We start from the raw sequence: 17,896 nt of genomic DNA on the forward strand, positions 1-17,896 counted from the left end.
AGAATTTTTACCATCGGAGTCAAGTGCTTGTATGGAAAACTTTTTCATTTGACGAGATATCTTTAAAAAAAATTTGGCACGGATTATTTTTTAAGGCAATAATGCAATCTCCGAAGAAATTGTTCAGATCGGATCACAATGACATAAAGCTGCCATACAAACTAGCCGATCAAAATCAAGTCCTTGTAAGGAATCTTATGTATTTGTGAAGGGTATTATAGCTTCAGTGCAACCGAAGTTTACATTTTTTCTTGTTTAGATAAATATTAGCATTTTGCTTTTATCCATTGCTTCTTAGAGTTTGCATTTGTTTGCGTGAAACCTTATTACATGTGTAATTAGTCGAACAAGAACTCAAATTATAATGGTAATTAAAACCATAGAACATTATTACTTTCAAACAATGGACTTTATTTGAATTCTACATGTTTTTAATGTTATTTTACAATTTATTAATATAATAAATAAGGTAATGAGTTTTTAATTTTTTATACGAAATATATTTACCAAGTTTTTATAGTAGAGGCTTTAGCATATTGCTAGAATAATTGTTGACTTAGGTGTTATCTAATGATTATCTTTATCTTTTCTTCTGTTTCATTCATTTGAATTACCATTAGATCTTTGAACAGTTACATGTTATATATGGATAGGCATGTGTCCAAGAATCCGAGATTTAAGAAGTTGTGAAACCTACCACTTTTATATAGCAATACTCACGTAATTTTGAAATTTTAAGTGTTAGCTGTTATAAAGCACATCTGATAGAATATCTATTAGTTTAAACTTGTAATTCGCTTTTTTATTGGAAATTTCTGTAAAAATTTGATGATTGAAATAGTTGAAGGATCTATTTAATTTTGTAAAGGTGGTTAATTATCTTAAAATGTAATTTAATAATTTTTCTATATATTGGGATAAGAGGGTCTAATAAAGCTACTTATGACTACTTTATTCATTGTCGAAATTGTTCTCCCAATCGTATATACATATGGACTCTTTTATGAGTTTTAATTGTTTTCAAAATAGAGTAAGTAACATGTCTAAACCAATCATAATGAAACAGCTCGACAATCCACATTTACCAAGTTCTAATTTAATCTAATTTTATACTATACAATATTATAATACATATTTTTACAAACCTACAAACACATTTGCGTGTATTCACAATTGTTGTCCAATTGGTAAATAATCTATTTTGGGTAAATTTTATACATATGCACGTGATTGAACTGAGTGCTCGATTTTCATTTAACCACCTTTGAGGAATTTAAAATATCTGCCTTGATAGTAATAAATAATGTATGTACCTATGTAATTGCATTAATATTATAGTTAGGTACCAGCGTTTCCTTGTATAGTATATTTTACCATGTGGAGAGCCTAATACAATATTAAGTTTAATTTAATCCTTGAAGAGTAAATTCAAAGTGTGCATACGGTGACTTAAATTGGAAAACATTAATGTTTCAGTTATCGGCTCAATAATATACCAAGTGTCATTAGGATCACGTTAACTTGGATGCTTCCTGCATTACCGCACAATTCAATTGTACTTTCCTAATTAAATAGCAAATAAACAAAAGTAACTTTTTTTGTTGTTGATTTATTATATATAATTTAGTACTTACATTTATATGTCTATTTATGCAACTGACCGGACGGACCCTTGAAAATTCACGATCGTTTTTATAGCAGGCGAATGTTTGATTCTTATCAAGCGGGTATGGAATGGGGCCTGGATTAACCGTCAACTGTATGGACGTATCCCGTGGGCATCGCTGATCGATTACCAACAATATCATATTACTATTAGGAATCGGCAGCACAACAAATGGCCGTTCACACGCATGAGCTGTCATATTGTAAACTACATTATCCTTTTCATTGTACATAAGATATAAGTGACGTTGCATGTCGCACGATTTGAGCCGTGTGCGATGCAATGTCACCAAACGGAGCCAGTCGGTACTCTTCGCATTGCTTGGGTAGTCATTCATGTCTTCATCTATGTATGGGTCGATAAATTCGGCAATGGCCATATTGGTAAGTTGCACAATATACCACAACACCGTATGGAACAGCCATTTGAGCGCACGAAGGAGGTGGAAGAGGGGCTATAGGAATTAAATATGATCATATACATGAGATATGCAAATTTGATTAGGCTTCAGTTGTATTCACTATTAACTATATCACTTACGGATAGTAAGTTATTTGATCCGTTAATATCACCACTGGATTCAAAACAAACAGCTTGATAATCGTACACAGTGACACGCTTAAAGACTTTCTCTTCCACTAAACGCACCATAATACCACCGTTAATTTCCCCAAAGAACTTGCCCGTCTCTTGGCGATATGGAGAGATAATAATAAAACCATTGTTATCAATAACGTAGCATTCCCGATCCTCAACAGCACATCCCTACAAAAAATGTATTATAATTAGAACGAATATAAATGTGCATCCATTTGTTTGCAAGTCCTCTTTGTTGCAATACATAGGATTATTTTGGATTCAAACGTGGTGGTATAACTTTCTGAATTTATAGTGGATTCATTGGATTGTTTATAGAGGAAGCAAATTGAACCGAACTGTTGGGATTTTTATTTAATTTACTTACATTGCCGGTAATATTTCGGAAAAGCTTCTCCAGTGCCGAATGATGAAACTGAAATCCTACTACGGCGGCAGGTGCGAATTTGGCACCTTCAGTGTGGAAGACTGCGTTGCTTGCAGTCACTGTAATTTCCTCTCCAATATCTAATCAAAAATAGTTTCCGAATAAAAAACAAATAGGAAATTGAAAAGTGAAAATATAGATAAAATTATTTGCAGATTACCTCCTGCATCGAATGGCACCGAGTACACAAAACTATCCTTGTGCACAAAATGCTGATCTACTGCGCGTTTGTACCACATCTCGTCTATAGCATGTTTATTTTGTTCGCTAAATGTTTCGCTACATTTAATAAAAATAGCAATAAATTTTAATGTGATTAATTCACTGATATCATATGTTATATTTCATGATGCTCGCTTTATCTAATATAAATTTAAACAAGTAAGGAAGAGCTAAGTTCGGATGTAGCCGTTTGAGATTTCTTTATATATTTTGCTTGATTTGCATAGTGGAAAATGAAAAAATCAGATGGAATTTAAAATGGTGTTATATGGAAAATAGGCGTGGTTGTAATACGATTTCGCCCATTTTCGCACTATACCATAGAAATATGCTTAATTTATCGCGCAATTAGTAGTTTTTAACAGTATCGTTATATGGGGAGTGGGTGGGAAAGATATCTAAATTTTTAATCAAGTTACAGCTTGCACGGACGGACAAGCGGACGAACAGACAGTCACCTGGATTTCAACTCGTCTCTTCATTCTGATCATTTATATATATATAACCTTATATCTAATTCAATTAGTTTTAGGTGATACAAGCAACCGTTAGGTGAACAAAACTATTATACTCTGTAGCAACATGTTGCGAGAGTATAAAAAGCTGATGGGAGTAAATATAACTTTTTATATGGGAATGTTAGTACCGGCGTACTTATGACACAATGCTTGGTACCAATCGGCAGTTTACTGCATTTTTGACCTATATATGTATAAGGTAAAAAGTAAAACCAGTACGATTAAAATTTACGATTTATTTATGTAAGGGGAAGTTATGAATATGATATTGTGTACGGTTTTTGATATTAAGGCAACCGTAGAGACGGAACAATCTGTCAAAAGTTATTCGCCGCTAAAAACTTTAAGTTGACACGAAAGCCTACTTTGAAAACGAAGCTTAATGGGGACTATATTGAAAAACAATTATTGTAGCATCGTCGCATGTATAACATAATCATATTACTTACCCAGCACCAGCTTCCTCGGCCATATTGGAATGAAACTCTTGCCATCGTGTTAAGCCGCTGTGTGTTGCTAGAAATGCCACTGTTATTCCGAATCGTTGTTTAAATTCATTTCTGTCGAATAGAAACCCATTAGATAGTTTCCCAATTCAAAGGTACTATACAATATATTTATGCTCATGAACATTATTATTACACAAAATAAACAAGTATATACATAATTATGTATGTAATATGTTACCTTGGCAACAAACCCATTAAAACGGCTATTGGGCTTGAAGCGCTTGCGCTAATCCAGACATATTTTAATAGTTAGATATGTATATATTTTGGTAAAAAAAAACGTATTTGTGTAATGAGGTGGAAGAAATGTGAGCTCATGTATAAATAAAAAATAAAAACCACATAGAAAACGGAGGGAAGACATTTTTTGCAGAGAAAAAGAAACACAGTAATTTAAACGGACTATGTATTTATGTTTACAAGTATAACGGTGCATGTAACATACTCGAAGTAGGTAAATGTTTGTATACTTTTAATTACAGAGGTAAATACGAATGTCATCTTATTTGTGTATGCAAAATCGTTGTGACAAATAATAACTCAAAGTGGATTAAACCAATAAAAATATTAAAAATATGCTGCATATATAATCATATAATATGGTAAATACTATGTATGTACATATTATATATGCTCTATAAGCTCATAGAGTTTTACGTTTTACTATTGTATTTTTTATGAGAAATAAGATGAATTTAAGGTAAACACAGCGGCTATTAATTGCTTATTAAAACTAATTTGTTGGTTCAGCATTATCTGCGTCTCTTCAGAATTAAATATCAAATTACTGTTTTAATTCTCTTCACATTGTTTAGTTAATTTTTAATGATTCTGACATTATTAACGTTACATGAATAAAACCGTATATTTACAATAGCTTAGGTGTTCGTTATTTTAAGACCTTATCATTTTGATTCTTTCATTTCAATTTCAGAGCATTTGAATCGCCTCTTACCCTTTGTCATCTTTGGAATTGAAGCTTGTATTTTTCGAAAACCATTCGGTAACCCGTGCATCAAAAACAAGTGATTGCATGAGTTGACGATCACCTGGAATGAATACATAAATTGAATATAGCTTTTAAGTTGATTTCTCATTTGAAAAAGCTTTTTAATTGAATTAAGTACGCACATATCTGGATGTGACAGATTTAGTTTACTAGCAAAACTACTCATACTTTTACATTTTTAACAGTTGAAAAAGGGCAGAAGTTTTTATATCGTATAATTTGACTTTGTAACTTCCAGTATAGTGAGTACTTCTTCAAGATTGAATACATATGCAAATATATAGTATGCGATCATATTTGGGACTTTTTTTTGCAAATATAAATTGTCATTGGTGCAGGTGAAAAATAAAGAGATTTAGGTGTGGTAAAGTTCTTTATTCAAAATAAATATGAAATTTATGAATGCGACTTCGGCAATGAATATAACTACTAGTGTAGCATGCAAAATACTTGTATATTGGCAACTCCTCAGCTAACAATATTTGGCTTACGGAATTTTTGATTTCAGTAACTTAACGCAACAGTAACTAAAGATATTCAATAGAATGACAACAAAGTAATACTTAAATTTTTACAATTCCTAAAGGTTGAATAACGTTGTAGTTTGCTGCGGCATATATATATGTATAATTATTTTTCCATATGTTTTGTAGTTAGCCATTATTATTTAATTATGGAGTATTTCGTGTATTAGGGAAAATTTTTTTTGTTATACAAAATAAAGCTGATAATAAAAACTATTTCGATGAGTTTTATTCAGGCCCTGTCCCACACGAAGAACCATTCGCAAGTGGTTTGCGATTTTCCGAATACGATGAACGAATGGGCAGAAAGAGGCGATTACGGAATAATAACAGGACCAATTTGCATGAGTTTGGCTTGGAATTCCTTTGACATCTATGATATTTTCCGGTTCTGTCCTCATGTTCTCATTTTCTTACTTCTAGAGAAAATTCACCGAAAACAAATTTAGCAATAATAAAGAGATAATTGCCGCCATTGATTCTTTTTTGGAAGCAAAAGGCAAATTGTTCTGCAAAAATGGTATTGAAAATTTGGCATTTGAACATGGAAGCTATTTTATAGCTTATAGTATAATTTGTGTTTCCCTTTAAAACGGTACGGACTTTTCAAAATTGTTCAAATATACTCGTACATATAACATCATCAAATACAACACTATGTGAGAATCAAAACTTCCTCATAACTCCTTAGTCAACCTTTTCTAATAAAATTTTGGTAAATTAATGCAATATCTATACAAATATAATAAAAAGAGATCTCTTCGATTTTATGTTTTCTCTTAATAATTAACAAAAACATGCATTTTTTGTTTTAAGCCTACTTTAACATAATATATAGGCTCTTTGCAGGACGCCTACGATATCACATCGGATAAATTCTCAGGGTATCAAAAATCTGAATTGATCACAATTAACCGATTGTCTTGGAACAGTTGTTCCGATTACTTACCGCTGTTTGTTTAAAATCGGAAGTTCAAAACAAAGTATTAATAAATAATACATACATTTATGTCTGTGCATAGTTATCATAAATATGTTAATATGTACGTGGAATGCTGGAATTAAAACTATTAAATCAAATATTTGCTACGAGTATGTGCTCTGGTGTGAATGCTCGAGGACGTATTGAAAATTTACTAACAAGAATGAATATGCGAATAATTGGTGGGTGCTTTTTAGTGAAATTTGCGATATAACTAAAAAACGTTACTTTACATATTTAATTTTTTTTACGAGCAATTACAAACAGAATCGAAACGAAATTTTACTCACAATAGTAACTTTCTTTATCATTTATGGATGGTATGCGCCCGGAAGATGTGTTAGCTGTGGATTTGCATTTACATATGTAAATTATGATCATTGCGATAAAAAGTTGTATACGAAAAACTTAACATGAAGAACACACCTACTTGTATGTACATATGTATGATTTTACCTAATGTTAGTTAAAACCCATTATTTCATGAAAAGATATACACATTTGTGAATTGAAACGATCCTCAACGGAATATTTTATTTTGTGCGGTAAAAAGTAGTCTAGAAAGCCCTCATATTCTAAAACTGCTAAATTTCAACGAATTTCGAGATTTTAAAAGATACTTGTTACATATCAGTAGAATCTGATAGCATTCTATCAAAAGTACACATGGGGAGAAGGCCAATATTTCACCGCTAGCTGAGAGATCGTAAAGATAATGCTGTGTAAAAAATTTCACCCAAGAGTAAACGTGATTCCTTAAGAAAATTAACGTACTTTAAATATTTTGAGACAAATCGTTATATAAGTGATGACTATAACTCAGTTTTTACCGCGTTACGTTATTTTTTTAATATCATATTTGTGCATAAATTAAACCGCATAATTGTAATATCGTTAATTTAATAGGACATTCCAGAGCCTTTAAAACTGCACATTCCGCTTCATTGTGGTAATTTTTAACTACTTAAAAAGTTGAACATTTTACTTGTACATATTAGTAAATAATAGCGATTAATGGGCATGATAACGGCTCTATTTCTCCTATGTGTATAAACAACCTACTTTTACCTCTGGAAATTTATGTTCTAATAATAAAAATTAAATAAATTTTTACTACAGTTAAACTGGTCTATGTATTAAATTTCAATTTCTTTTTAAATATTTACTTACAAAATAAAAGGGCTGCATGTTCCGGCGGCACCGCACTTCTACTTAGTGGCCACCTCCAACCAGGCTGTGACATTTTATTCAAAAACCAAATGAGCTCCTCTTCTGGTGTTGTAAAAGTTTTGTTGTTGTGCTTGCAATACAACCTAAAAATAAATTAAAGAAAAAAATTGTATAAAATTTGATAATAAATAACATGTATACGTTTCTTTGCAACCGAATTATTATTTAATATTTGTCATAAAAAGTGCTAAAACCCATATACATTTCGTTTTATAATTTTAAGTTTAACTTATACTCGCATATGTATGTATATAATATCTGCCAAAAATGATAAAAGCTCTTAGAGAAACAGCAATGCATTATAGCGTATGCCTGTCATATAGTTTGAAACTAATGTTTTTAATATTAGTTATGACAACTGCAAATATTATTGGACATTTAATAATTTAGTTATGTGAGATAGTAATAGTATTATATTATGAATTTTTAAATAATAATTAGTGAAGGAGGCTGAAATTCGATTGCGACTATTTGCAATTGAAACTAATCTTCACGATTTATTTCTAAGTATCTACAATATATGTATAAATTAGTATGTACTTTGTGGGTACCTTGATAACATCTTAAATGCTTTTACTAACGTAATGGTTTTTTTATATGACTTACCATGTTGGATGAATTTTCCAGCGTTTGCCACCAAAGTAGTTTAACAAGTTTTCACCTTTAATATTCATGCGGTGTATTTCATTTTCTGCTTTTATGGAAAGGCGATGTACACCGTATTGTTCAGGATATGTAATTACAAGAGTAAACGGTGTATTAGGTATCGCTCTCCAATAATATTGGCGTTTAATGCGTGCAACCCGTTTCTAAGGTGAAATTAAACATATATGTAGGCAGATGAGTAAATTTTTCATAAAGACTTGCTCACCATTTCGTCAAAGTGATTTTTTACCAACATCCACTTACTACCTGTTGATTGATTAATAATCGAATCGCGAATCTGTGTTATTTAACAAAGTTAATAAGTATTTTTATAAAGTCAATTCAAAAGTCTATAAATCTGTATTCAGACGTGAAATCTTTTGTTGTTCATTATCAGCAGAAGATCATCTTTGATAGAGCCCATTCCGTTCACACGGACAATTTTCGGCATTCCTCTTCATATCATTTTCTCAAAATCTTATATAACGTCGTACACAAAAATAGTTTTAATTAGCTAACTTTCCTTATTTGTCATTTTCTAAAATACTTCTGTTATTTGTGCATATTTGTATACATTTTTGAATATTACCATATTTTGAATAAATACATATGTATATATATATATAAATATAATTTAAATTTCCCAACAAATTTTAAATGTTCATTTGAATTGCAGAGTCGATTTGAGAAGCAGTATCGATTACGAAGCTGCGAACTACAAGTATAGCGAACAAGAACACAAAGCGTGTTGCTCGAGCACGAGCATTTCGTTGCCTTTCGTCTTTCCTCACGCCCCCTAGTCTACAAAGTTGAAGCAACAAAAGTTTCCTTGTCTGAATGAGCGCTTATATTGTTGTTTAAATACCGTTAGTAGTACAGGATTGAAATCTCTCGGTGCTCGATCATCGTCCAATAGTTCAACTTCAATCATATCTACGCTGTTATATGCTGGTTTTAAAATATTGCCTTGGAACTATAAAGGAAAAATACGGAATCATGAGGACTTACTTATTTCCTGTTTATAGTACTTGTTAATCATTTAAAACTTACAATTGGACGAAAATCTGGATGGAATAGGATGTAGCCATTATTTGTCACAATAAATGCATAGCCATTGACACCGAGCTGTAATTGAATAAGCACTTATTAATCATGCAATTTGAATTAAAATTTTTATATTTGAATACATTCAATTATGTTCACTTGTAAATCATTATATTAAGAACATAATGTTACAACAAGTGAAATTTTTGAAATTAACAGTTCACTCTTGGCAAGTTTAGGCTGAGAGACTTTATGATCCCGTTAGATAAAAACATACATAGGATATGGATTTAAAGTACATATGGTAACTTAAAACTGGCGACCGTTAATAATAACATCACCCTCACTTGATATACATACTCGTATGTTATGACATTGGCAATGCTAATCTTTGTACATCAGTTCATAATATCACATTTGAAAAAATAAGAAAAACTTTGTATCTTTACAAACTTACCAAAAACGGGGAGAGCATTCTCTTTATGTCTCTTATAGGTACATCCGTGCCTGCGACACCCAGTAGATTGGCGATTTTCGTCTAAGGATACATTTGCAATAAAGTTAGTCAAATGGAATATAAATAACGAATATTCATCCTACTCCAACTATTAGTATAAATAACAACAGGGAATTCAATCTACATTAGATAAATAGGTATGTTTGCACATAAGATTTGTGTAATCTCAATTATATAACTCTATAGAAATTGCCGTACTTATTATGTTTAATTTTTTTCAACTATTAAAACCAATTTAGCGGATAACGCACATTGACTCTTTACACAATCATTTACACTTCGCACAATAAATCAATTACTACCAATTAATAAATTACGATCAATGAGATATTTCATCTTTCTCTACGTACTAATGTGACTTTAATATACATATAAAAATGTTTAATTAATTTGTGTTGTAATATTTGAAGCAATCAGTAAAATTACCGCCGCAAAATCTAGAACTATCAAAAAACTCAAGCATATCTAAACTAATATTACTTATTACTTAACCTAGATTTCAATAGGCTACTTAATATAACATGAATAGAAGCCATCACAATAGGGCGGAATAGTAATTAAATGAAGTCAATTGTTATTGCAACATCTAAATAAATCCTTTTCGTATTAAACCTCCATAAGTAATATCACTTTCGCGTATGTATAAATATATTTGAGAGGAAGTACATCATCAAAATATGAGTTTAACACATTTAATGGTTAGACTTAAGTAACAAACCGCCAAACCTTCTCGCTGATCACTTGCTTTGTAAATAATTACCATATATCAAATGTATGCATTAATATATTGCACTATGAGCTTAGGCAAGTACCAATCGGGGGCCCAAACCCCTTGTCAACTATTGGTATAATTATTAAAAAAAAAAGCATGCCGAAGTATTGCATTTGTATTTTTCCTTATTCGCCGTACACCATAAAAAATTAGACGGTCATTTCTTAAATTAGAACGAGTCCAGAATGAGATTAAATCTATTGAATGGTAAATACAGTTTATCTAGTGATACTTCTGCGTTTATATTTGTTATTTTGATTTATGTTTGTCCAACACTATTGTTTAAATAAAAGAGAATGAATTCAAGGCAAAAAACGTGTAATAATTAAAATATTCTACCGTATTAATATTGGAAAAGATAACAACTGCTGTGTACCAAGTTCCTATTACTCTTACAATGCTTACTTTGTATAGATTTGTATGTTGCTTATATTGGCTATGGCATTGTTAGAAAATTTTAATGTATAGTTGTCAAGACAGTATAGTATATGCGTATGTATGTATCTAATTGGTTCATTCTACACAAAATTTGGTAAATATTTACCAAACCTTTAACACTAGCTAAGTATTTCTGTATATACGTATATGTTATAATTAATATTAAATTCATATAATGTTTATTAAACATAAAACGCAACAATAATTGGTTTACGCTAACTTAGAACTTAGCAACGGATTTTTACTACGCGAAATTAATCACAGTTTGGTGGTTTTTTATCACTCTAGGTACCTCACGAGTTTGCAATTCCCATAGCGCCTCATTTATTAAAACTTCTTCGGTGATATTCTGTTTGTGTAATATTCGATTGGTTTGTTGATTAGTATATACAGTAGGTAAATAGTATTATTATGTTCGTACATATGAGCATATGCATATGCAATATAAATGTCATATTTTGATTAAATATTTGACTTTTGGATATTTCAAAATTGAATTTTTATTCTACCACTTTTGGAATAAATGTATTTATTAATAAGAATCGAATCTCGGTAGTTGAACCAATCTAAATTACTGAGTATTATGAAGTTACTTACAGCATTCATGCGCCGATCATAAACTGGCATGGATACGGTGGTCATGAATTGATATACATCCGATTCGAGTGGCTGATTCCAGGCCTTCGATGGTAAATTTGAATAAAAATAGTTGTAAATTATTAATGAACAGAAGAAGAAGCAGAAGAACAAGTGTTCAAAGAAAAATAGTTATGTATTTCTTGAAATACCGCTTTGTTGCGAAGATAGATGCGTTTGTGCACTTCGTTTGGCTCCAACATCCGGTAACCTTCCCGACGAAACTCTAAAACATCTTCGCGTTGATCGTCGCATTGCTTCACCTCCCACATCCAATCTGATATTTTCGGATCCTTAAATCATCGTAACATTTATGTAGTAATTATTATTTTGATGAATTTCAACCCAGACTTACAATAACATCGGCATATACTTGGGTCCACACAACAGGATGATCATGTTTACCTAGAACCAGAGGCCGGGCCATCACTGGTATGTAATTTAGTACCATCTCGCGCACTTCGGCCATATCACTGAGGTGTACATAATAACCTTGATTTGCACAAGCCATCCACTTAATGTCCTTGACATCTGCAACTTCTTTGCCAATTAGATAAGTGAATACGCGTACCGGCTTAAATGGTAGGTCGCGCCAGTTATATTGATCGAAAACGTCTTCATAGGCAAAAGGAGCGCCATCACTGACAATCATAATGGCTTGATTGCATTGCGCGCCGCGTTGTTCCGTACGAAATTGTTCCAAAACTTCAAAAGCTTTCGTCAATGCAGCGGTGAAATTGGCAATGTTGGCAATTTTTATAGAGTCAACACCTTCCATGAGCTCCCGAATATTGCCAAGATTCGCCTGATGATCAGTGAGGGAATGAAAAGTTAGTGTGGGTGGCGTGTAAATGTGAGGGTGAGTTATGTAAATAAAAAAAAACTATTTTTCGTATGAAATAAATAGCGGAAAATTTAATGCAAACAAGAAAAAGTCGTATTCTCAGCTTTGTCGAGGTATATATACCTACATAAGTATGGATGTATCATATTGATAATACCAACTAGATGAATTCGTTTGCAAATTGGAATTGAAAACAAATGAAAGTATCTACAAGCTTTGATACATTTTATAGTTATCACTGAACTGGACTGGACAACCGCAATCGAATTTCCTTCGGATATACCAACTACAGACAGACAAATAATATAAGTAATAAATAAAATTGTAAAATAAAAAGTACATAATACTTAATTATCCCGTTGCGGATATGAAACTACTTTTACTTTTTACAATTATTGGTATTTTTATTCTTTCAGATATTATATTTATTGTTAAAGTCAACCGAATAGACGGAAATCGGCATATTGTATGTATCGATTTTGTTTTTGGCTTGTACAAATTCAATCTATTGAAACAGGAAATAGGTAATTCTAGCAGTTTATGTTCTGATATCTTTTGACAACAAATATCTTATAACAACACCTATATAACTGGTATATCTGACATTTGATAAGTTATGAAAATATATGCACGGTTTATAAAAATACAAATAAATAAATTAATAAGAATAAAAATCAATACTTGAACTAGTGTCTCCTCAAAACATTTGACGGCTGGCTCTACTGATTTCCCAAAGGTGAAGATGTTCACAAAGTCATTGGTACCCAACGTATCAAGTATTGTATTCACAACCTTCTTTGCGATATCTAGCCTCTGTCCTTTCATAGAGCCCGAGCTGTCCAATAGAATGATGATATCCTTAGGGCTTGTCGCTGCCTCCATATACCATGAACGCAGTCGGCAATCATACAAATCGACTGGTTTAGCTTTCCACTTGGCTGCCGGGAATTGGCGCATGAAACCAGTCGAACTGCCATAAAATTGCCACGACAATGTTGGATCATTTTTGTAATTATCACGAAATATTTGATCTAAATTCTCCGACCATTGAATGGATTTGATGACTTCCTTGGCTAATTACATTTCCAGATTTGCATTTTTCGTGACATATGTATGTATTGTATATATAATTATTGATGAATGTGATACAAAAATGTGTGTTGCAATTTATTATTATTATAGGAAGAGAAATTTATGTTTTGTTAAGTTTTAGTTTTGTGTTTCATAATAAAGAAATAGAAAATAACAGATGGAGAAATAGTTGTAAATGATGTTAGCGTCTTGTCCTCAAGTTGATTTTAATGTCTCCTACATTGTTTTTATCTTTCAGCATTGCAGTGATCTATTGGACAATAACTACAATTATTGATAAGATGGAATGCATATTTGAGATTAATTAGCGAATTTGTAGTTAGGTACAAGTCGGTTGTATTTGAAGTCATCTTAATATTTATTCATTACTAATAATGAATTAACTTTTCTGAAACTATAAATCTCAACACATCAGTGATATATTGACAATACCTTTTTCATAATAGTTAACTGATTCAAATAATTTAACTTATTTAACTTATGTAAGAATATACAAAAGCACATGAATAATATGTGCAAATGTGTGATATATCTTTGTGTCAATAGGGTTAACTGTTACAGTAAACGGTCAAAAGTTAAGTCGCTTCTTAATGCATTTATGTGTAACATAGATTACACACTCGCTTTCAACTTTGGTCAGAATCAGTTACGCAGTCACTTTGGTGCATTTGAAAGCTTTTAATACTTTCACATAAATATATAGAGGCGTTAAGGTACAGCATGAGCACAAAATATGTCTGCGCAAGATATCCTGACGAAATTGTTTTCGTTTTTGATGGCAAGTATGCTTTTAGAAATACACTACAATAGGTGCTGTATTCGAAAAAGCTTGAATGATTAAGAAAAATGTATGTCGTAAAATATATAAAGGAAATAAAAATCAATTAAGGGAAATCAAACCTCGATCGAAAACGTTTAAGGGCACATGCACTGAACTGACGCTCAGATTAACTGGCGTATTGAAAAATTCAGCTTTCGGTGTTAGAACAATCTCTTTGGGCGGTACAAAAATGTGTGGTTCTCCCATATCATCCAGTTCACGAGGCGCTGGTGTTGGTATTGGATCATCAGGTTCTCTCATATCTTTAGCATTATAATAGGAAAAATACAGATCCTCCTTTTCGTTCTGATGCGACAACGCAGTGTTTTCTGCTGTATCCATTATCCGCTTAAAATAATAACATTCTATTAGATTTGACAACCTCAAACTACTATGTGTGTATGTGTATGTTGAGTTAATGTGTAATACATACAATATACTACATATGTATGTACATACACATATAAATGTTAAATTTATTTCTTACCCGAACTGCACTTATTTTTAAATCCATCATCATTTTTATATCGTGCGCCATATTTTCCACAATTTTGGCTCCTGATCGTGATACTACTTGTGCTTCTTTAAAACTCTTTTTGTGAAAATGTAGAATTCATAAAATGTAATATGTAAAGTCAATAATATTTTATATATTTACATATGTAAGTCTAAAAATTTTAAATAGCTCTACAAATTAATATAATGTTTGTGTTCGTATAAATTGTTGCTATGATTTTACGAAAGTTTTCACAAGTATTTGATCCTTTTCATATAGGTTTAATGATTTCTTTTGACTAATTTTTAATCAACACACATTTTTGTCAAAAACCCAAAAACTTGCTATTTGCTTAACGGAATCGTATCTGGAATAACGATATTTTTCAAATAAAATTACTTGGCACATTTTCTTGTCCGTGAAAATACATACATATGTACTATGTATGAAACTGGTAAGTACAATTTTTGCTTTTAATTTCTAACTCTTCAATTCAAAATTGCGAATGCGGTTCGAACCACTATATCAAACCACCTGATAATGCAATATACGACTTTCTAAAAATATTAACTTACAAATGTAGAAGCATACATTCACATTTTAAAAAAAAAATTGAAAATGGAAGAAATATGTTCATGCCTTTTGTTCTAAAAGCTTACTATGAAAAACAACCCACAGAGCACACAATTTTTATAATTTAAAAACAGCATCATCAATGGGCAATTAACCCACTTTCTTTCAGCAGACTTTTTTTTTGTAAAATCAATACTTTAATGGTAATTTTCTTAGTTGTAACATCTGTTTACCTCTTGAACTTCTTTTCTTCTCGTAATAAAGTCACCCAAATGGAACAATTCCATGCCTAATTTGTCAGCCCAGGAATTTGCACTGTGTGGAAATTAATTAAATTAATATTATTAAATACGAGTTCAAAACTAAATTGAACGGATAACATGCACTCACAGGTTGTAATTGATTTTTTCTCCGGGAGCAAAATTAGCACCGTTAGGGTATAACACAAAAAAACATATTAATATATAATTCATTCCCGGTTTGCACACCATCTTCCGTTTTAAAATATTTTTTTGTGCTTTAAGCTTTGTCTAATAAAATCACCTAGTAAACAATTTTCTTCATAGGAATCCGTCACTCCGTTATTTAATATTACAATAATAGTTGGTTATTACCGCAGGGAAGTTTCTATGAATCATTTTTAATATTTAGATAACTGTTAAATTAATTACAAAAATAATAATTATTATCTTAATGCCCTATTTCTAACTGCGATATAATTAAATAACTTTATAACAAATTTTTCTAAGAAAAATTGTGTCTACACCGTTTTCCACAAAATTTACGATTATATGCGAGAGTGTTGAGTTCATCGATTTAAAGCCATGTGTTACAAAAGGAAAAATAGAGCTCGACAGGAGTTCATCCAGTGTAACCTTTCTAATGAAGCAATGCGCATGCTCCAACTAAAATCTGCGCCTGCGGTTAATTATTGTTTACAATTTCTTATCATATGGCATTTGCCGGCCAAACGCAACAAGTGCTTGTTTCCCATTATAATACAGATATATATGGTACATTATGTGTGTTTGTGTAAATGCTTCCATATGTGGGTCATAGGCGGCATTTTTGTTACATTTTCAGTAACTTGGAAAATTATCAATTATAAATATAAACAATGTAGGGGGCATGCGCCGAATATGTATATATACGCATGTATTTTTGTACAATAATGAATGAAAATTTTGAGGATCTATATATAAACGTATGTACATAGGCATCAGGAGTAGTGTAGGACGGTCGAGGCAATAAAAAGGTATTCATATATGAAATATGCTATATTTAAAATCCTGATTTCCATATTTTAAAATATTATCTTGAAATTCATTTCGATTCAAAAGAGAAATCCGTGGTTATGAAAAAAATCTTATCTGGAACTGATTTAGGTGCTTATTTATATATTATTATTTAGTTTCTCCAAAACCATAGAACTCGTTTTTCAAAACCACTCACTCATATGATTGATTTTAAGCTCGTTAAAGGTTGTAATGTTTGTATACTTTATGACATGCAACTATTATGTATTTATTTAATTTTTTTATATCAAACATTTTTAAAACGACAACAATGTTTGATAGCACTACAACTAGTTTTATAAATTAATTAGCACTTTTATTTTAATGGTATATGTATGCACATTTTGAAGTTGTCAAAATTTTACCTAGCTCCTAAGCTGTCACCACGTTAAATGTGAAAATTTCATTTTCATCCGTGAAATGTTCATTTTTCTGCCTTTTGGCACACAGCTTTGGTTAGGTTAGATTAGGAGGTCGATCCTAAGAAGGACCACACTTGGACAGCTTACACGCCGGTCCCTTGTGATAACTTAAAACTCCTATAAAGCTGGATCAAAAGACCCTTCCATGTCGACAAAGCGCTATGAGCCTATAACAAATTTGTTGATACGGCTTATATCCGTTTTGGCTAAGTCTTCTGGTCCGCCCAATGTATGATTACCGAGTTGTTTCAGTTTCAGCCTTGCAAAAGCTGGATAGTGGAGGAAAAAGAGCCTGGATGTTTCCAACTCACCATCCTCCATACCAGTGAGAACTTCTACAATAGCGGCGAGATGAACACACAGCCTAAGTGTAATAACTTTTTCATTTCCTTGTAGCTCAAGCCGGTTTATTGTAGGCGAGGGGACGGCGAGAAAAGATGAAAGGCTTTGTTTTCTTGTTCGTTTTCTTCATTATGATATGCTTTTCATGGTTAAAATAGCGCTCGGTTTCAAATGAATATAAACAATATGTTCGGAAATTTTAATTTCGTTTGCTATTTTTTGTATGTGATATACAAATATGCATAAAATGATAGAAATATTTTAAAAAACTGTAGA

The 17,896-nt window shown here is 31.5% G+C and overlaps 1 protein-coding gene across 7 annotated transcripts; it reads right to left on the reverse strand.

The window, feature by feature from the left end:
• Positions 1-387: 387 nt before the first annotated feature.
• Positions 388-16,342, reverse strand: stj (voltage-dependent calcium channel subunit straightjacket). 7 transcript variants are annotated; one of them, XM_014234875.3, is made up of 24 exons: positions 15,952-16,342; positions 15,795-15,876; positions 14,980-15,084; positions 14,573-14,840; positions 13,262-13,653; positions 12,092-12,541; positions 11,889-12,029; positions 11,698-11,781; positions 11,393-11,449; positions 9,831-9,911; positions 9,380-9,454; positions 9,195-9,302; positions 8,556-8,627; positions 8,291-8,493; positions 7,625-7,767; positions 6,745-6,798; positions 4,895-4,988; positions 4,118-4,165; positions 3,880-3,990; positions 2,851-2,969; positions 2,631-2,770; positions 2,207-2,431; positions 1,635-2,120; positions 388-1,563 (listed from the first exon to the last, which is right to left on the reverse strand). In XM_014234875.3, the coding sequence occupies exons 1-24, from the start codon at positions 16,050-16,052 to the stop codon at positions 1,477-1,479; spliced, it is 3,726 nt and encodes a 1,241-aa protein (XP_014090350.1). In that variant the 5' UTR covers positions 16,053-16,342; the 3' UTR covers positions 388-1,476. The 7 variants fall into 7 exon arrangements, with proteins under 7 accessions (XP_014090350.1, XP_036219769.1, XP_036219768.1 ...); XM_036363876.2 differs by lacking the exon at positions 11,393-11,449 and having other exon boundaries at positions 15,952-16,341; XM_036363875.2 differs by lacking the exon at positions 6,745-6,798 and having other exon boundaries at positions 15,952-16,341.
• Between the last annotated feature and the right edge of the window lie 1,554 nt (positions 16,343-17,896).

The sequence above is a fragment of the Bactrocera oleae genome, chromosome 6 (genome assembly GCF_042242935.1).
Source record: "Bactrocera oleae isolate idBacOlea1 chromosome 6, idBacOlea1, whole genome shotgun sequence".
Lineage (NCBI taxonomy): Eukaryota > Metazoa > Arthropoda > Insecta > Diptera > Tephritidae > Bactrocera > Bactrocera oleae.

Coding starts and splice junctions, on each gene's coding strand:
- stj (XM_014234875.3), bottom strand. CDS start 16,052: ATGGTGTGCAAACCGGGAATGAATTATATATTAATATGTTTTTTTGTG. Junction 11,450..11,697: donor ATGATCGGCGCATGAATGCT/GTAAGTAACTTC, acceptor TTACACAAACAG/AATATCACCGAAGAAGTTTT. Junction 4,989..6,744: donor TGATAAAGAAAGTTACTATT/GTGAGTAAAATT, acceptor TATTCATTCCAG/GTGATCGTCAACTCATGCAA.